The sequence below is a fragment of the Ambystoma mexicanum genome, chromosome 12, assembly GCF_040938575.1.
Source record: "Ambystoma mexicanum isolate Mex_15411 chromosome 12, UKY_AmexF1_1, whole genome shotgun sequence".
Taxonomy (NCBI): Eukaryota; Metazoa; Chordata; class Amphibia; order Caudata; family Ambystomatidae; genus Ambystoma; species Ambystoma mexicanum.
Genome location: NC_090936.1, coordinates 1,190,486,762 through 1,190,507,630, shown reverse-complemented (window position 1 = coordinate 1,190,507,630; position 20,869 = coordinate 1,190,486,762). Strand labels below are relative to the sequence as shown.

The 20,869-nt window shown below is 43.8% G+C and overlaps 1 protein-coding gene across 4 annotated transcripts in view; it reads left to right on the top strand.

The window, feature by feature from the left end:
* Positions 1-17,670, top strand: part of USP15 (ubiquitin specific peptidase 15) — a 709,686-nt gene extending 692,016 nt beyond the window's left edge. For 3 of the 4 annotated variants that reach the window (XM_069629849.1, XM_069629848.1, XM_069629846.1), the window contains 2 exons: positions 6,577-6,665; positions 15,740-16,061. In XM_069629849.1, the coding sequence (XP_069485950.1) occupies positions 6,577-6,665; positions 15,740-15,928 (278 nt within the window). In that variant the 3' untranslated portion in view covers positions 15,929-16,061. Of the gene's footprint in view, positions 1-6,576; positions 6,666-15,739 lie in introns of all 4 variants that reach the window. The other variant, XM_069629847.1, reaches the window with a different exon arrangement.
* Positions 17,671-20,869: the final 3,199 nt, after the last annotated feature.

Genomic DNA, 20,869 nt, shown 5'->3' with positions numbered 1-20,869 from the left:
CGTCTGCCCCTATGCCCTCGTCTGCTCCTATACATTCATCAGCTTGATACACTCGTCTGGTTCTATACATTCATCCGCGTTATACACTCGTCCGATCTACACACTTATCTGTTCAACGAATTCTTCCGCTCAGCGTGCTCATCAGTTCCAAGCGCTTCATCCATTCTAACGTTTTCTTCCACTCCATTAGTTCATTCATCAAGCAATATAGATTAAGGCCATGTCACTTGTCATACGCACTGGATCCGTTCCATGCTCTCTGTCTATTTCATGCACTACTCTCGTCTCGGGTACATGAATATTCAATTCTGTACTTTCCATTTATGCCATGCACTCATGTGGTCGGAGTCATCAATCTGTGTACTCATCAGACTGTTGTATTCATCTTTCCATCCTTTTCTCTTTATTCGTTTTGCCCGTTTTGATCATTTTGTCCATTGCACTGGGAAGAGCCAGGTTTTCAGTAATTTGCAGAAAGACATTAGATCTTCAGTTAGACGGATGTGGGGTGGGAATGTGTTCCACAGCGTGGGGGCCAAGGCTGAGAATGATGATCCGCCTAACCTGACTGAGTTTGTTTTAGGTATGACTAGGAGGCCGGCTGAGCTTGATCTTAGAGGACGTGGAGGGTGATAGGGTTTTAGTTTGTCTTGAAGATATTGAGGTCCTGTTTTATGCAATGCTCGATGAGAAATGCATAAGGTTTTGAAAGTCACCCTTCGGGCCACTGGGAGCCAGTGCAGAGTCTTAATGGCTTAATGGATGTGGTCTCTCGGGCCGAGCGCAAGTAGCAGTTTGGCTGCAGCGTTTTGGGCTCTTTGAAGTTTATTCAGTTGGTAAGCGTGGGCTCCGAGGTAGTCATATAACAATTGATTGAACCGCGGAGAGTCTGTTGGGAAAGAAGAGATATGGAAAGATGTGCCTGAGAGTTTTAAGGTGGTAGTGGCAGGACTTTGAGACGTTGTTGACTTGGCATGAGAGTGTTAGGTCAGAGTCAAGGGTGCATCCACGGTTTTTTACTGAGTTAGAAGGAGTCGGTGAGTTGCCCATGGCGGATGGCCAGGGTAGTGGATGTGGAAGAAGTTTGGTGTTGCCACATACCATGATTTCAGTTTTGGAGGGGTTTAACAAGAGGTGGCTTTGGGTCATCCAGAGCTCTATGTCAAGGAGGCAGGAGGCGAGGTCTGGTCGGCAGTTGGGTATTGAGTTCAGGAGTTTTAGAATTAGTTGAGTGTCATCAGCGTAGTTGTAACACAGGATGTTGTGTGAACGAATTATTGGTGGGAGGGTGGTCAAGTAGAGATTGAACAAGAGGGCAGATAGGCATGCTCCTTGTGGGACTCCCGTGTCGACTCGTCGGGCTTGGGAGGAATAGGTGGACAGTATCGTTATTTGGTACCGATCTTTGAGGAATGAGGTTATCTACTTGAGCGCGGTTCCACGAATTGCTAGGGACTGGAGGCGGTCAAGGAGGATTGAGTGATTGATTGTGTCAAAGGCGGCGGATAGGTCGAGAAGGATTAATGCGGCGCATCCCGCGGATGGATTCTGCCGTGATTTTAAGGTCATCCCAGATTGAAGTTAGGGTGGTTTCAGTTCCGTGACTGGCTCTGAAACCTGATTGTGTGGGGTCAAGGAGATTGTTGGCTTCAACAAAGGCATTTAGTTGGGAGTAGGTGGTTTGGTTAATGAGTTTGGCAAGGAATCTGGTGTTTGAGATGGGGCGGTAGTTTTTGGGCTCGAGAGGGTCAAGGTAAGGTTTTTTTAAAAGCAGTTTGACATGAACTATTTTGAATGCGTCAGGAAAAATACCTGAGGAAAGGGAGTCATTTATGGTGGATCTTGCGTGTTCTCCTGCACAGGTAGAAGTGAAAATTTCTTTGAGGGTTGTGGCCAGGCACGGGTCTAGCAGAGAGCCGGATGGTTTGCGGGCAGAGAGGAGCTTGAGAAATTGGTTGGGTGATAATGGACTAAAGCAGTCGAATGTTGATTGCGTAGTTGTCTAGGGCGGGGGGTTGGCCGGTATGGGGGAGGGTTGCCTGGTGGATGTAAGAGAGCTAGTTTGGTGGTTAGTGCATTTGTTCTTTCGAGAGCCGTGGCGTAAAAGTGGAGAGAGAGTGAGTCGCATAGTGATTGTGAGGGGGTCGGGACGGTGGTAGAGCATGTCGGTTTGGTGAATTCGGATATGCTTTTGTGAAGTTCTTTGCTGGGGTTTTTTGCAGTTTAGGATTCGGGAGTTGTAGTAGGCTTTTTTTGCTTTCCGGATTTCGGCCTTGTACTGATTAAGGTGATGGGCTAAGGTGCCTCTGCTCTCTTGGGTTTTGTCTTCCTGCCATTTGCGTTCTAGGTATTTATATAGTTGTTTAGTGGCCTTCAAGTCAGGTATGAACCATCTAGGGAACATGCCACGGCGGGCTGATGGTTTACAAGAGGATGTGAGTCGCATTAGTGAGGTGTTGAGCCATGAGTCGAAGGCGTCGGGGGTTAGTCGTTTATTGAGTTGGCAGGTAGGTGGAGGAGTGCGTCGGCTAGGTCAGGAACGATTATTAGTTTTTTCCAGCATTTGCGTAGATCCGGAGGTTCAGACTTGAGTACGGGAAGCGGTTCGGGTGAGCAGATGGCGAAAGAAACAATGAAGTGGTCGGACCAGATGATAGGGGTGGGGGGGGGTTTTAGATGTACCCGGTTGTGGGAGCTAAAGATGGCATCAAGAGTGTTTCCTTTATAGTGAGTCAGGCCGTTTATGTGGGGTTGGAGGTTAATTGCATCTAGACCGTCAACCAGAGAGTGTCATAGGGTTGGTGGGGATGTCGAACCATATGTTGAAAAGTTGCAGAGGTGGTTTGCGAATTGTCTATCGTAGCCTGGTGGTCTGTAGATTATTAGGAAGGTGTGTGAGAACGACGGGGAGAGGGATAGTTTAACGAAGAGTGATTCGCAGGAAGGAATGGAAGGTTGATTGTCTATGACTGAGGGGTGGAAGTGAGACTTGAAGAGAAGACGAATGCTATTCCCCCGCCTCTAGAGGGACGGTTCAGTGGGATGAGGGAGTAGTCGGGGTGCAGGGGGGGGGGCTTCATAGGCAATTGGGGCGAAGTCGTCAGAGAACCAAGTTTCAGTGATGAAAACCAGGTCTGGTTTGTCAGAGGCGAGGAGGTCAAAGATGCTGTGTCTGTTTTTTGCTACGGATCGGGCGTTAAATAGGATGCAATTCACTTCGGTAGGTGTGGTTGGTGTCGGAGCTGCGGCGGTAGGGGTTTGGGGGGAGAGGGTGGAAACTGGAGAGGGAGAGGGAGAGCGGTGGGCTGATTTGAGTCCAAAGATGCAACCAAAACACGTGTCGACCAACTGCGTGATTAAGGACAGGCAGTCATATGAATTTAAGACTGAACTGAGAGAATATATTTTTGTTCACGTTTAAAATTGTGGAGTGTGACCTAAAATATTAGGTTATTTTGTATTGTTGTGATTGATTGTATGAGAAACAAGAGCGTGAATGAATGGAATGTAGGGGTGAATGTTTATGGATCCGAAGTGAGAATAAAATGTTTTTTTATGGTTTAAAATATTTTACACTAAAGTGGTGAAATCTTTTTAAAAAGATTGAAAAGATATAAATAAATCATTTGTCGATATTTGTAAAAAAAAAGATAAATGAATATGTTGTCATCCTCTATCCAAGGGTCCACTTTTGTTGTATGACAATAGAGATGGAGTAGAGACTTCCTCCAAACAGTGGGCCCACCAACGAAGAATTGATCCCGGTCACAGCGGACCACTCAACTCGGGTACCTTTATCCTTTCACCTTAACCAGCAGGTGATGTTGCCAGTGTTCTTTGGCTCTCCTGCATCTCCAGCGGAGCACACCCTGCACACATTGGATGTGATGCGTTCCCTCAAGTACTATATGGGCCACACAGTCATTCCGTTTAACAGGTCAACTATTTGTTGCATTTGGACTGCAGCCACCTGGAGATTGGTGCACACATTCACCATATTCTACTGTGTCGACATGGATTTGGCCAGGCAGTTCTACGAAACCTGTTAGCATAAGGTTGGTAAGTCTCCTTTGTTAAGTGATATGGGCAGCTCCTCCACCATTGTGTATTGGTTATATTTACTGCTTTGTAATCTATTCACAGGATGTGAATCTATGAAAGATCCAATGCTGGAGAAGGAACAAGTTACTTACCTGTAACTCCTGTTCTCCAGCATTGGTATCTTTCATAGATTCACATGCAACCCTCCCTCCAACCCCTCATGACTCATCATTTGGCTCTTACTGCTACTCGCGTGCCAACTCTAAGGATGGCTGACAGGGGAGGAGCTAAGGGAGTGATTCCTATTGGCTTGGGGCAGTATGACCCAAAATTACGGCTATGCAGTACAAAAGTGACTGAAATTTCAGTTTGATTTAAACTTCTCTATTTTACTGAGGATTCCCAGCCTGATGGGGAATATTCACAGCATGTGAATGTATGAGAGATACCAGTGCTGGAGAGCAGGAGTTACAGGTAAGTAACTTGTTCCATGTCTGTTGCTGGGCATATGCTGGGCAAGACACTGTCCTGGATTACACAACCTTGCCAGTTCGATTTGTGCAGATCCTTTCCATTCTAAAGCTCAGGTCGACCCCAGCTCAAATCTGGGATGAAAGGAAGACCATGCCACCATTCTTGAGATAGGTGTTGGAGCCAAGACTACTGCAAAGAGCTGCTGTCCGCTGAGGACCCTCACTAGTGTTTTGGCCCTTAGACTGGTGGGGCCAACCAGTCCACACATCTGCCCTCTGCACTCTTCAGAGGTGCTCTACGACAAGCCTGTGTACTGTCCAGCTCAGTCCAGGTCTCCTGATGTGCACTGGTTGTCGTTCCATGTTTCGACGTAGGACTCTGGCTTGTAGCCCAAGAGCAAATGTGGGAACCCTGGTGTGGTTCCTAGCCAAATTGTAATACGGTCTCTATTAGAACATTGCTGTTGCAGCTGCAGCCCCGCCCATCGGACTATGCGGGCACCTGGTCCTGACCCACCCTCTCTCTTACCTGGTTGGGATCAGTCAAGTTCTGGCCAAGGATCCCCCAGCCCCTGGGGATTCCCTAATATGGTGCGATTGGCAGAGGGTCATTACTCTCTGGGACTGACCTTTGTTTCTGCATTTCAGGGACCTTTTTTTCCAACCTGTTGACTTTGCCAAAACGTATTTCACCACTCCAAAAACCTCTTGACTCTCTGTAAAGATGTCTACTTGGGGCTAGTGACTAGGCCCACTCACTATATCAGGGTAGGGCATTTGCAATGTTGGGGGCCTTATTTTATATGGTAGGGTAATTGTCTTGCACATACTGTTTTTCTTACCTCCAATGTGCAACTGTTCTTGAACTTCTAACCTGTTTTGCTGACTTAACTGCAACAGGCTTTACCTTTTATTCTTAATGGAATGTTTCATATCGTCTATAGTGAATCCCTCAGCCCCATGGTGATTGCATATGATATTAGTGTGGCAGTAATACTTAGCTATGTGTTTTATTTCATAGTGTGGATCCAGGCCTATTAGAACGGTGTATTTTGGTACTCTCTTGCTTAACTGGTTTTATGTGAGTGCTTTGTGTCTTTGTACCCCTTCACCACCCCCACTGTTCCTGAACGTGAAGTTTTAAACCTTGCTGGTTTCCTTGATAGTTTGATTTAGATGCAAGTGTTTAAACCTTGTTCACTACAATAGGCTGGCCTCCTGAATCCTTCCTCAGGGCTGATGCGGAACATCTTCATACTAATATTGACCAATAAACATAAGAGACTATATGACCATTTACTAAGTGGCTCGTGTGGTGATTCTGAAAAACCTGGGAAAGAAGAAAAGCCCATAAGAAATGGTGGCGAACAGCATGGGTGTCATGTAATAGTTAATTGCTTTTATACCCTGTTACTTATATGCAATTCTTTGTTTCAAAAAAACATTTAAAAGCAGTTTTGTTTTGCCAATTTCTGATAGTTTGACATGTCACTCCGCATTTATGCACTCCTTTTTAAATCAGTAGTCCGAGTGCTTTTATGACCTAAAACGTAAGCGCTACCGAAGAATTTATAAGTATATTTGCATAAACATTGTATGTACTTGTATGTATGAATGATTGGTTCTGTAAATTTAATTATATTCACCACAAACAGTAATTTCATGGGGCGAAAATAGAATATACTTCTGCCTTAAGATATGCAGCATATGATATGATATGTGCAGTCATACACAGTTGTAGGCAGTTTGTCAAGCAAGCTGGTGCTCGGACAAATACTTCAGACATTCCAAACTAGACTGCTCTTTCATTTGGGCCTGTTCCTGAAATCTATAAATGTGATTTTGATAATAATGCACAGCCAATACAGTATCACCTGCCATATCCCAAAGGATGGTTTTGGGAGAACCTTGAGGACCCCTTGTACAATGATCTGGTAGTACGTTTCACAGAGTTGAAGTATAAAATGGGTTGTATAATAGTAAGTCATCGTGTGAACACAAGATACTGATCACATTAATCGGTTGTCAAATGTATCAAACTTTTGTTTTATTTCTTTCTTAGATACAGCTTTTGCGAAAAATAAGGATGATGGCAAGTGGTACTATTTTGATGACAGCAGTGTCTCAACTGCATCAGAAGATCAAATTGTGGCAAGTATTACCTCCTTAATGATCCTTTTTAATTAATTCGGAAATGGCCATGCACTGAATTACAGGAATCCTGGAGAAGTCATAGTAAGTACATAATATAGAGCAAAGAGGGTGGTTGCTCATTTCATGATGAAAAGAACCCAATACGCCTATGCAGAAAGGTTGGTCTAGCCTTGCCACATGGATCAATAGTTTGCACTGGTTGAGGCTCGTGTGTGAACTGTTTGTCCAAAGCTGTTACCTACTGACACTAATGCGCCCCACACAATCAAAACCGACTGTGTATGTTATGGACATATTTTTGCCTAATCCCATTACAATGAAACATCTGCAAACAATGTGCAACTAGCAAAGGGGAAAAGCAGTTGGGCATTGGCCATGTTTGCCGCAATAATAGAAGCGGACATATTGCCTCATTGCATTAAATTCTGTGCTTCAAGAAGTAGACCTACCCTATGGATTGGCCTAGATCAAATGTACCCAACATATTCCAGCAAGGTAGGTTGCTAATTCTCTTGGAAATGTGTATCAGTAATGCTGCCAAAACGTAGCCTAGGGAAAGTATCACTCATACATGTGATCAGTGCTCACAGTACTGCCCTTGTCGAGAGGAACTGTAGTTTTTCGGATGTAGACCATTAGCTACTTATTGGAATTACCCTATTGTTGTTCGTAATCTTCTCTGATCTTGTTCAGTGCTATCTTTGTGGCCTGAATTAACCTTATTACTCCAATCCAGTTCTAATTTAATGAATACAAAGCCATTTAAAGTAACTGCTATAAAGGAGCAGCCTAACCTCTCACAGGCAGTGTATGTGGCTGTGTTGCTAGTCAACCGAGGCAAGTTACGAGTCCGTACACACACAGACACGCCACTCTGGCAGTCTAATGACATATTAGACGATCTATGCACAGCAAACTTGGGTGCTCCACCGGCTGATTGACTAATGGAACCAGTGGTAGACTTTACCCAAAAATTGTTTGGGTGCTCCCAGACTTCTACCTAAACTCGCAGCAGTCAACTCCACTCTTTTATCCAGACCAACATATATAATCTTTCTTTGAAAACCTTTCCTCCAGATGAGTACAAACCTTTGACTAGAAATCTTGGTGAAACAAGTAGATTAAATAGACCCTTCAATGTCTTGTCCCTCGCCCATTTACCTCATGATGCATGCTGAACCGCAAGGATGCTGCCACTTTTTAAAAACTGGAATGACTTGGTGATGGAAAGTTGCATGTGGGACACAGGAAACACAAGAAGTAATGAGGTTTGGGCATTTTTTATATTGCCATTAGCATTTGGAACTACTTTTCGGGCTCCTTATTTGTGTTTCTTCAGTGTGGTCTGCAGTTCTTAATTTGGTTCCATGATGGAACCATTCACTTTCGGGCACAAGGATATATTCAGCTGCTAAAGGTTTCTTCCGCAGGGAAATAGAAATACTGTTAACCAGCCTTGCTCTGCTCACAGCATCTCTGCATCTTTCTCCTCTCTCTCACTTGTCCATTTGCTTCTCTTTTCAGAGCCTCAAACTCTATCTGCCAATCCTAGTTGGCATCTTCTTACCACACAGTCTTTGTAGCACTCCTTCCTTATGTCCAAGTGGCACCTGAAAGGAATCCTTTTCAGGTGGTAGGTAGCTCTGCCCTTTTCTCCTTTGAGATGTAAAGACCATCTTCTATTACCGAAGGAGGCTGTTCTGCAAATGCATTAGCTATTGAAATCCAGTAGAGGACCTCCTAACCAGCCAGTCTAGTAGGTACACTCCGGGAAACACCAGACCCCTCTATTGAACTCTGAGTTCCCAGAGTTCTATTGCAGTCAGGGTTGCGTTATTGTCCCCTTCTGTCATGACAGTACTTAGTCTTCACCCACCGCAAAGGTGAGGTATGTAGTTGCCTCCACTCCGGGCTCACTCATCTGGCATGTCTTCTCCCCTATCATTGTGCTGTCCAGTCAAAGTTTCGAAACAATAGTTTTGAATGACAATAGTTTCCAATGACAAAAGTTCCGAAACAAAAGTGTTGAAAAAAAAGTTTCAAATGTATTTTTTTTAATATTAAAGGGTTTATTTTAATTTCGTATAGTAAAATAAGTGTTTTTTTTTTTTTAAACAGGGTTTTGCGTGGGGGGGGGAACCCCATTAAAAAAAATTAAAACTTTTTTTTTTCTCGACACTTTATTGCCCACCTTTTTTTTTATCTGGGAATCTCTGGATGCTGTTTTGTGTGAAATTAACAGTGGGACTCTCTTTACTGCCTGTAGCCGATTTACCCAGAACTCATGCTCACAAAGGACGTACTGCTGTCCTTCAATCCATTTTAATAGTTTTGTTCAGTTGGAAAAATACCAAAATCGATTTTAATTTTGTGAACGAATTGGTGTTATGTGGTTTTTCAGGACCATTACTGATGTAGGCTTCTGGAAAGCCAACCTTAGTGGATCTCGGAGGGTTTTACACACGAGTTTAACTAAACTCTCACTTGGTAACAAAGTTGAGCAGCAAGTCTTGGAGGAAGGAATACAACGGTTTAGTGTAAAGTACATTAAATAAACACAAAGTTCACAAACACTAAATGGTCCACACAGGTAAGTACGCAAAAACTATATTCAGCAGCGCATATGCATTAAGTCACATATAATAAAACATATATAAACTGGTACAATCACAGTTTGGGTACACACATTACATCTTACAATTCGGGGCAATTTCAATAGCAAAACTGAAGTAAGGGAAAAGATGTTGGACAATATATTATAGGCCTTAACATTTTACAAACCAGCACTCAATTATAAACAAGTCCATGCCCTAGCCTAAGAACAGAGTCCACCAATATTCCATGTAAGTAACCAGGATAGTTCGCAAATAGTTCTTCCATTGGCCTTGGTGCTGTAGATAGTAATAGAGGCAGAACAGATATTTTGTGTAGTGATAGTCTGGTTTCACTTGTAGGGAAGGGGCAGCTACCTATCCCAATTGACCAGGAGAACTTCAGATCAGATGGCTGGGATCAAATTCCACCACTAAAATTCTCAGCCCAAGTAGCTTCAGGTTAGGACATTACACCAATTGAAATGGATGGGGAACATGTGAGCATCCAAACAGGTAAGCAACCGAGATCCTCGGAACCAGCGTACAGTTGCTTCACGGCAGTAAATTACAAAGTGGTCATTTACTTTGCTGCAATTACATAGTGATGGTAAAGCCGACTATATGTCGTCTATGGAGGAGCAGAGGGGAATGGGTGGGTAAGGGATGGATGATGGGGGCATGGGAGGGAGCCCCCATTAAAATGAATAAAAAGGAGAGGTCATTTTGACAAAATAAATGAACACTTCGTAATTTACTTCACGGAAATAGTGTAAAATCCTCAAACCATGATGACCAATGACTGCAGATCAGGTGGGACTGTTGAGGACAACTCCTTTCACTATTGGTGCAGAGATGGTGTTTTAGAATGATAAAAAGGACACCGGTCTGGTGGTTCCCGTCTTGTCCTTGACATGAGAAAATGGATAAACTAAAGGCTGGACTGGGCTGCAGTTAAAGGACCTCTGCGATGACTCCACAATTTTGAAGGCTCCCTGGGATACCTCTTGCACAAAAAGTAGTTCACCGTCGCAGGTGTCCCCTGTCAATTGAAGATCAAAGCTTTATCTTCTGGTGGATGGCTTGGCCAATGGTGGTCCCAGGAACAGTCAGCCAACTTAATCTTTGGACCCAGTGGTGAATTGAAGAATGACCCCAGATCCTCTCTTAATATCTGAAATCCTGGGCTGGGGACACGTCTGCATACCTAGCAGAAGACCTGCTACATTCAAACTTGACAGCCAGCTCTGGTATAGCCATGACCTCATGCAAGGTTTAGAACGGGTATTGGGGGCATATACAGCTCCAGACCCAGTCCAAACTAATTCCTTGCTCACTGAGGCTACTTCCTGTGTTCTGACCAGTGCCTTGGAAGAGAGTTCCCACCTCCCACTGATAGGGCTAAAACCACATTGCCAGCTGTTTTGTGCATCGTAGTTCATAATATGCTGCCATGTTGTGCAAATGATGGTGGTGCACAGGAGTGCACCGAAAAAGCTAATCGTAAAAATGCCACTGCCCCCATCACCACCTTCTTTGGGCTACATTTTTTAAAAAAAACCCATACACCAAAAGCAATGCGAAAACAAGGTTTACCTGCACTACTCTCCTTAAGGGAGGTAATAGGGTTACAGTAGGCTTACATGGGGGCAGGATCCAGGAAATATTGTAGCTGGGTAGGGTCAGTGCAATCAAAACGACAATTCAACCGAGACTCCTGTTTGCCTTCCAGACATTGCCAATCCTTGTCTCTGAAAGAGACCTTCTAGACTTATCGAAAGCAGTAGGCCAATTCATTTGGAAAAAGAAACAAGCTAGAATTCCACTCCACATACTCCTGAGGTCGAAGGGGGTGTGGATAAAGGGGTCTCATCGATAGTATTACTTCCGGGCAGCACAGATTGCGCCAATGTTGGACTGGGTGCTAAATGACAGGCACCCAAAATGGACGCAAGGCTGCACCCACTTCCCTCTAGCTCATCTGCCATTTCTACTAAAATCTGCCAGGGCCCTCTTGCTAGAATGCACCCAGTCTACTCTTATTACCTGGGATAAAGCCTGCACACAATTGGGGGTTAAAACAGGACTAGGACCCTTCTCACCAGTGTTACAGAATCCAGAATTCTCCCTAGGAATGGCAAAAGGAATCTTTCCACAATGGGAATCACTTGGGACTGTGTAGCTCTGGGACATAAACAAAGATGGAAATCACCTCACATTAATAGAATGTAAAGAAAAATGTACCTTTCCCGAAACCAATCGTTACAGATACTTCCAAATTAGACATTGGGTGTCCAATGACAGTTATTGAGGCTGGTGCACGCCTCCCCTGGGGCATCAAACTCCAGGTCTCGGAGAGACAAGGTCTTCAGGAAATCTCCAGTTGTTATCACCTGTTAGAAAAGGCTTCTGTTGAAGACAAACTACCATGCATGAAATGATGGGAAAAAGATTTGAGGACAGAGATCCCAGCAGATTCATGGCAGAAGATATGGGCTTGAGCTCAAACAAGCTGCAGGTGTACCATGTTCAAGGAGCGTGCGATAAAATTTTTATCGTTGGTGCATGACTCTGCAGAGGTTACATGCGATCGATCAACCTGAATATCCAGAGCGCTGTTGGCATGGGTGTGGGCAGCTAGGGGATCTCATACATATGTGGTAGCTTTGCCCTACAATTCAAACATATTGGCAAGAAATCAGATTGAGGATAAAAGATACCACAGGGTGTTTAGGCTTTTCATGCTCCTAGTGGATGTGCCCGATTGTTAGTTACGAATAAATGTAGTCACACTGTTTGAGACTACACAACGCTTATCTGCTAGGTATTAGGTAACCCACCTTGTGGTATAGGTCTGTACTACACAAGTTGGCAATATGACTGAGCAGCGAGGCTTATCTCAAAAGTGGTAGATGTGAGCTATAGAGCTGTACAAATGAAATCTGTAAATACAAGTAGCCAAGTAACAACACTTATACTCCAGTTATAATAGCTATTTATTTAACATCAAGTTTTAAATGAGCATTCTTTAAAAAGGCAATTTGTGTAACAGTAAAACTATACTTTAAAAAAACTTTTCAGAATCAGGACAAATTAGTGGATGATCTTTGGATATGCTTCATACACCATTCCTACACCCTGAGGTGACTTCAATCACAAGGACAGTAATGGCATTTATATATCACGCTAGTTATACTTTTCAGATTGAGGTTGCAGAAAGGAAGGGTTTAAGGAAGGAAAAAGGTTAAACAGGTTCAGTATCTGTGAGGACGCTTAAATCTTCCAATGAAATCTAGACAAGCCTTTCCCAGCAATAACAGTCTAAAACAAGTTAGCACCTATGAGGGACAGCAATATCCAAATCATTGGGCTAGAAGAGTCTGCAGGAAGCCAGGACAGCCCAAGTTCATTTGAAACTGTCTATGGAGCTGAGGCACTTCTTAGAATCAAAGTCTTGCACAAAGTTAGAGAGTTTGTTAAATAAAATCACTTGTAGGGGCACAAGCTGTTAAGCCTGTGGAAGGAGAGTTGGAATCAACTCTAAAGGTAAGAAATGAGATCCCCAATTGAGAAAAGCGCATTTAAAAGACAATGGCCCTCATTACAACTCAGGCGTTAAGGGTTAACGCCACCGTTAACCCTTAACGCCTGATTCCCACCTTAACGCCTGCTTTTTGCAGGCGTTAAGTTCCATGGTGGTAAGGCACCTTGGTGCTAATTACGGCACCGTAATTTACGGTGCCGTAATTAGCGCCTTCCCCACTCCCATTATGCCCTATGGGGCAAAAATGGGAATGGGGAAGGGAAAATGGGAAATGGGGATTTACCGCCCCACTCACCTTGTAATGGGGCGGTAAATCCGCCATCCACCATGGTGTAAACGTAGTTTACACCATGGTGGTAAAGTTGGTGCACTTAGCACCTCAGTTGTAATGAGGGCCAATGAGGTAAGTACCCCAAGTCTAAACATTACCTCCGGTTTGAAGAATTTTGGTCCAGCTGGATTCTGTCCTGTTACAGCGGTGCAGACGCTGTGTTCCTGAGCCTCAGTCGTGGGGACAAGAGGGAGGATGTCTGGAGGGCTCCTGCGGCGGTAGTTCGGAGGTCATTGGCAGCTACAGGCTCTTTTCGGTTCAGCAGCACTTCACGGTTTCAGTACTTAGTAAACCTCACCGTCGCGGATTTCGGATACCGGTTGGGCTTTCTTCACTCCTTGGATCCTGCACTCTGGTGAGGGGATTCGAGCTCCGGTCGTCCTGCTTCTGGAGGGTACTTGGGAGACTCCTGGAGCATCTAGCCGGATTTCAGACGTTGCACTCGACTACGGATTACTCGACCCCTGCCACTCTGTTCTTCCAGCAGCAAAGAAGTATAGCCCATCAGGGAAGATGGTCCAGTGGAGTTCGTCTCGTCGTTAGTTGGTCCCACTAACCCAAGGGAAGAAGTCGCCCTTCCAGAGCTTCTCTTGTCGATTTAGAAAAGTTTCAGCACAGCAGCAGGGCTTCACCGGGCAATTCAAAGGTCCAGGAGGATGCAGCAAGCTTGGAGCAGTCCAGCAGGACTGGGTGCATTCAGGCATTCCTAAAGGCAACGGACAGGGTCGTTTCGGGAACCTCCCTCACCTCCTGCCCTTCCAGACACATTGGAGCCAGAGGTGGGTTTCAGGGCTGAAGCCTGCCCACGGCAAAAAAGAACAAAGGGCTCAAACCTGGCTTAACTCAAAGAGTAAAAACCAAGAAAGATCTCACAAACAGAAAATGGCTAAAAAAGGCGACCAGGGCCATTTTGACAAAATGGTCACCCATGAGTGCTGTACTGCAGCGGAGGATTCAGCCTCCGGTAGAAAAGCACAATGGTAGGAAAAATAAACCACTGCCACCAGCCATTTAAAGTAGTCAGGGTAACATACGAAATGTTACATGAGTAGGTAGGAAGAGGGGCTACTAAGTAACCCCCCAGCATGCCACATAAGATGGTGTGTGCTGGACCTACAAAGAGAAAAGGTAAGTAAAGTCAATTTCACTTTACTATTCTTGTGAACGGTAGTTCACCCAAGAAAAGGTATTTAATCCTTATGAGAAATCTAAAGGATTTCTCGGTGACACTGCACTGAAGGTGCTGTGTGTCGCATACAAAAAGTAGATGCCTATGGAGTTTGTTTTATGTGTGGACATAAACAGAGGAAACACATAATCCAATTCAGGTCAAAACACATGAGGGAGTGAGAAAAAGGGTTCACTCACTCCAGGGTTGAAATTAAAAAGTCGTCAAGTCCAGCAAAAGATCTCTAAGGTTGAAGGGAATTGGCACATAAATAAGAATTCTCCTCAACACTGATGATGGTATTTTCCCTGCATCGGGTCCCAGGGCAGAGCTCATAACACAGCTATTGCTGGCACCTAATCTAAATCTACATCGAGCACGCTTTTGGAAAACAGAGGGGCCATTCCTGTCATACTGGTGGGTTAAGATATGGGAAATAGTGGCTATGGAAAAGTTGACCGCACAGATCACGGAGAACATGACTTGATTCTCTCGAACGTAGGCCCCATTCTTCAAGTTTGTGCAAGACAAGGAACACATGTTTTTTAGGCCGCAGACCCTGAAGCACTTATTCCAAGACTAATGTAACTTGCAGAGGCCCTGTGAGGGACGGGAAGGTTCAGTGAGGAATGATGATTAGTACTTTTTGAGATACATAAAAGTACACTGGGACACTGTGAAACCAATTATTTGTTAACCTTATTATTTTTTGTTTTGGGGGGTTAGCAAATGAAAATGAGAAGTTTCGATGTTTCCATTTTGAACGCTATATTGCTGTTGATTTCTTATCACGTTCATCGAGATTTCAATAAAAAGACAAATTTGAAGGTTAATAAAAATGGACTGACCAGTGCCCCTAAACAAAATGCGTGAAGTGGGGCTTAAAAAGAACTCACTCCCAAAAATCAGGTCAGCGCTTTCAAGTTGGGAGGGAAAGCTGCAAAAAGGAAGATTTCGCTAATAGTTGTGAAATTATTTGATTTTTTTTGTGATTATCCGGCAAACAAAAGGATGAAAATAAAACTAGAATTAAGGTAATAGTGTAGCCTTGTGGTTTATTCTAGCTATTCACCCCAGATTCATACAGGTGTGTCTTAAGTCAAACATGCAAAGAATAGTGTCTGCGTGAACCTCCAGGCAATAGTACAACAGGCAATTGATATATAAACTATCCACTGCACAAATGCAAAAGTGAAATAAACTCCCCTTCCCCCAGCTCCTGCTTGTGGGAGCAAACTCCAACTACCCAGTGTTGTAGTAGATGGGGGGGGGGGGGGAGTGGGAGTGCGTGGGGAGGGGGGGGTCAAGACATCCACACTTTTTTTTAATCTTGTGAGAGGGAGACAGGATTTGTGCTTCTCTTGCCCTTCTTGTCAAACCAATATCTGGTTTGATGTTTGCTATTTTCTAATGATGTGATGCATCTTTCCTCAACAGTCCAAAGCAGCCTATGTCCTCTTCTACCAGAGACAGGACACCATCAGTGCAACTGGATTCTTTCCCGTGGAGAAGGATTCCATGCCAAGTGCTTCGTCTGCCTCAAGCCTTCCGGTGGAAAGCGACGAAGATAGTAATGACAACGACAATGATCTAGAGAATGAAAACTGTATGAACACGAACGAATGAACTGAATAAGCGAAGCTACTCGAATGGCTGGAAATCTACTGGATCAAGGAATACCCACCAAATAAAACCTACACATGTAGAAATTGTGATATGTATGTATATCACTTGGTATATTAGACTATATTTTACAAAGTTCTTGGGAATTTCAGATAACCGAATGTAGATCATTTTTTCAATTTACTTAGTGAAACTCATGGACAACCTTGACAGGCACTGCCTATAATCCATGTGCAGGCTCGTCTCCCCAAGTTACACATTTAGGGAATCACAAACAAACTTTGGTATAAGTTTTCTGCTGCTGTTTAGGAAAATCTGTATGTTTTTTCATTGATTGTTTTGGATGTGAGTTAATTGATGTCAACAAAAATATGTAAAAATGTGTGGACATTGGTAATTTATCCTGTTGTGTATTTCCAAGACAACTGGTGCAAGGTTCTAGTTTTGAATGAACTTGTCTGTTAGCCAGCTGCACGCACTTGACTCATTCATCATACTCAACGTATCATGATTGTGGTTAGTGAGTACGGCTTGTAAAGTTGCAGTAGTGTCCCAACACTATATTTTCTCGGGTGACCCAGAAATCAGTGCAGGCCTTTGTAAGTAAAAGAAAAAAATGAAAAAAAACAAAAACCTAATCATGTTCATGAAATGGGAAAATGGATAGCAAAGGTGTTTTAACCTTTTGTGGTATAGTTTCAATTTACAGAGTATTATGGTTTACTTATCGCTGCTGCGGAACGGGTTCTAGAGTGTTCATGACACTGTCAAAAAAAAGTTGTGTTTCAACTGAATGTAAGCATCCATTGTTGCTTGTTGGAGTCCTGTTATCTCGCTATTTCTTTAGGAAGCTCTCAAGTTTCATCTGCCAGCCATCTTTTAAATCTGTGCTGTAGGTTTTCTCTGCTTGGTGACTTTCACCATTCCAGTCGCGGTAGACCCGCTTGCTTTGGCAGTTCGACATTGCCAAACTAATGATGGTGCATCAAGCGTCACTTCATTCTTATTTTACAGGGCCTTGCCTTTGTAAATTGCTAATAGACTGTTTTAAAGGCAGGTCCATCCATTTTCTTTTGTGTTCCTCATGGAATTCACCGTAGCCTTACAGCTCATCTCAAAAAACAATTTGTGACAGTCTGAGTACTGACATTTGCATGAACGAATCAGAAATTGGGCAGTCAAGACAGCATACAGAAACCTTGAATTTGATTTCATTTAACCATGTTCAAGGGAGCAGGATGCCTAAAGAAGTAAACATGGCTTACGGCAGGCATTTTCAATTGTATACAATTCTGCCTTTGATAAGAATTCTGCCTATTATCGGACAAATCGTCACATAATGTCTACCTGAGGAATTACTCTTTCTCCCTCTGCTATCAAAGGAGCCGGAAAGTAGGTTCTTCACATGAACTAATGTAATTCAGATACAATAGGTTATAAATTGTGTATTGTAAATAAAAGTTCACTCTGTGAGTGCACATTTTGGTAAATTATTTTATTTATACATTAGCATTAAACATTTGACCAGGATAAATGAGGTATGTTGGACTTGGCTTTGCTTTGTACCTTGATATTAAAGCTGGTGTTACATCCTGGTATTTTAAAGCTGCTTTTTTATGTAAAAATAACTCCTGCATGATGGGGGTTACAATCTGGTCTGCACTTGAGTTCACTTGGGTTTACATTTGAAATGTGCATGTTTATTTATTTATTAAAAAAATTCAATAAAGATATTTAAGGCCTTATTCATTTTCAGTCATTTGTGAAATGCGCCGCAAGAGCTGCCAACACCAAGGCGCTATCCCTCCCGAATTAAAAGCATTGGGCATAATGTGCACAGTTTTTTTTTTTTGATACTTTTCTCATTCACGGAAACCACTTTTGCACAAAGTCCATGCAAAAGGAGCTTTTATCTTTTAGAACAATGACTTTGGGGTAGGCCTCTTTTGGCAGACCATGCTCAGTATCCAAAATTGTGGGGACGTTTGTTGGAGTATAAATGGACTCCTCCATATTTACACATTGCCTAGCATTGGATCGGTGTGTGTGTTGGAGGAGGGTTGCGGGGGCTGGGGGTGGCCTTGTGAATCTCTTTAGATTTGTATGCTATGCATGCACCTCCACGTGGTTGGTTCCGAGTATTTCAGTTGTTTTCTTCCAAAGTAAGAATACTCATCGACAGGGCCATTCCTCTCGCACTATCCCTTGTCTACATGTACAGGTACCGACACTGCCCCTGTGTGCCTTCACCCTCAGATTGTTTTTCCCATTATTATTAGGGTATTTATCAAACGCAGACCTAGCTTGGGGGAAGCAACTGAGCGCTGTACAAGTCGTAGGGGGAAGTATGCAGTGAGGGAAATGGAGGTCCAAGGGAGCAGGGAGCTTAAAATGAGGTGGGGTGGGCAGATCATTTGGCAGCAATGGATCTACAAGCAACCACTGGAGGAAACAGGAAGGAGCAGATCACTGTCTCAGGTTAAGTGGGGAGGGTGTGCTGGGCTTAGCTTTGGCATTGCAGAGAACACACATTGAAGGGACAAGTCTGAAATCTAACTAGGCAGACACACACTCGGTGCACAATCACGCGCTCTCCATCATGCTTTCTCCAAACATCAAAAGTCAGCAAAGTGTGCAGCCTTAGAAGGTTTTAAATCCAAAACATTGAAAAATGGATCACAGCGGTGGGTGACCTAAGCTATGCAGGTGCAGAAGGGCCAAGGTACAAACTCAGAAGTACTCCAGGTCGAGGCCAGGGGGAGGAAGAGCACGTCTCAAAACACAAGCAATCAGAGCTTTCAGGGGCACAGGCAGGAAGGAGCAAAGGCTATGAAACGGCCATCCCACATCTCCACCAAGCACCCCAAAAGAGTTGCAATGGATCCTCGGTATGGCGGGTAAACGCCAAGGAAGAACATGCAACTCGCTTTTTCCAGTGCTATGTTGTAGACGTCACTCCCTCACATGATCCCTAAATACTGAAGAGTGATCCTGTTATAGTCCCCAGCGCAAGATGGCAACTCTAGTTCCTTGAGGTCATGCCTTTCCACGCAATTTCTATGAGGAAGATGAATATGAATTTTCAGACCCTGAGGGCCCATTTCCAGAGGCAAGACTCTCCACATGGCCGAGCGTGGGACGACGTGGTCAAGAACTGTCCATTAAGAGGTGTGGGAGGCCCTGCAACACCAGCAGATATCCTAGTGGACAGACACTGACACAGATTCGAAGCAAGAACCTTATCCTACAAAACTAGGACAAAGATGAGGGGGAATACTGTTGTCTTGTCGATCCCTATTCTACATGTGCGCCAGGAGGTTAGTGTTGGCTTTTAATGATTGCATTGGAATTTGATGCAATATTCACGAGGTTACTTATACAATTAAAACTACTCATAGTGAGACTAACAAAATTGCACATTTTTATTGTGTCAAATTACAGGCATTTGTGCGCACAGGTGTGAGGGGACACTTGGGTCCTTCAAAAGTGGTAACAAGGCAACAAATGCTACTGTCAAAAACAGCAGAAACAGCACGAATACAGGCAGCTAGAGAAGCAGTCATGAAAATATTTGCATGGCTCAGAGTTGCACCAGAGACCAAAGCATCTTTAATTGACAAGCCGTTTGTTATTAATCTTTTATTCAAAAGACTTGTGAACAAGGCATTAGGTAAGACGGAAAAAGGTCAAAAGCCTCTAAAGTCACTAGGATCTCTAACAGCCAGACCTTTCGACAAGAGGGAGTCACCAAGCGAAAGAGGAGGATGCAGGCAACAAACAGCAGATCAACATTTTCTGGGTTTTCAACCCCCTCAAATGTGGATGCAGCCAGAGCAATCCTTTATATTGGGAGTCTATTGGCAGCCCTTCAAGCAAAGAGGAGGATGGGGCGAGAGGCAGGATGATCCCCCCCCCCCCCCCCCCCCCAAGAGGAGAAATGCCCACTAAACGGTGACATTACTTTTTACGGCCTCACCACACCCCAGGATTGGGAAATAATATTTATGTTCACTTACACGTGGGAGGGAATAGCTACTGAAAAGTGTCATCCAGTCATTGCACAGTGGACACTGTATCACGTTTACAACTCCTCCCTAAGGAAATCGCGCCTAAAAAAAAAAAACTTGCTACTGCTTAAAGTGGAGGCAAAGTCACTACTAGAGAAGGGAGCGCTCCAAGAAGTGTCAAACGAGGCAAATCAAGAAGCATGTCAGGGTGCATCCCATGCCAGATCTATGACCAGCCATCCCTGATGCTGAGCCACACAACTTCAAAATGGTGCCTCCAGGAGGTCTTCCCACATGTAAATAAAGACGATTACATGGCGTCCTTGGACATGAAAGATGCATACTTCCATATTCCCAGGACCATGAGCATACCTCAGATTCAAGGTAGGAGAAAAGTTCCAAGTACTTCCCTTTTGTTATAACATCGGCACCACATGTATTTACAGAGGTGCTGATTGTAGTGTCAACAAACCTGAAAAGGCGGGGCATTCACGTCAAACGAGCGGCTCATAAGCGAGAAAAACGCCAAAATACGATCTCGTTAATTCACAAGCTAGAGACAGTGAAGTCTAAAACCAGAAAAGGTACAAAATAAATGGGTGTGAAGATTACCCGTCAAAGGAACAAATGCAAGCAATCCAAGCACTGCTTCCTTGTTATTATCCAGGAAAACTGATATCAGTAAGAAATGTGATTAAACTATTAGGAAAGATGGCACCTTGCATACATCTCATTCCTCTAGCAAGGTTTACATGAAATCAGTAGAACAGTAGATAAACAGCCCAGCCAATGGTCAAGAGTTCTTGGCATTGAGAAGATCTAGTGGTAGTTAAGAAGGAATTTGTAAGAGCACTAACGTGCATCTCCAGGTACAAGAGGCGTTTACCTCAGACGCGTCCATGAAAGGATGTGGAGCACATTGTATTGTCCAACTGTG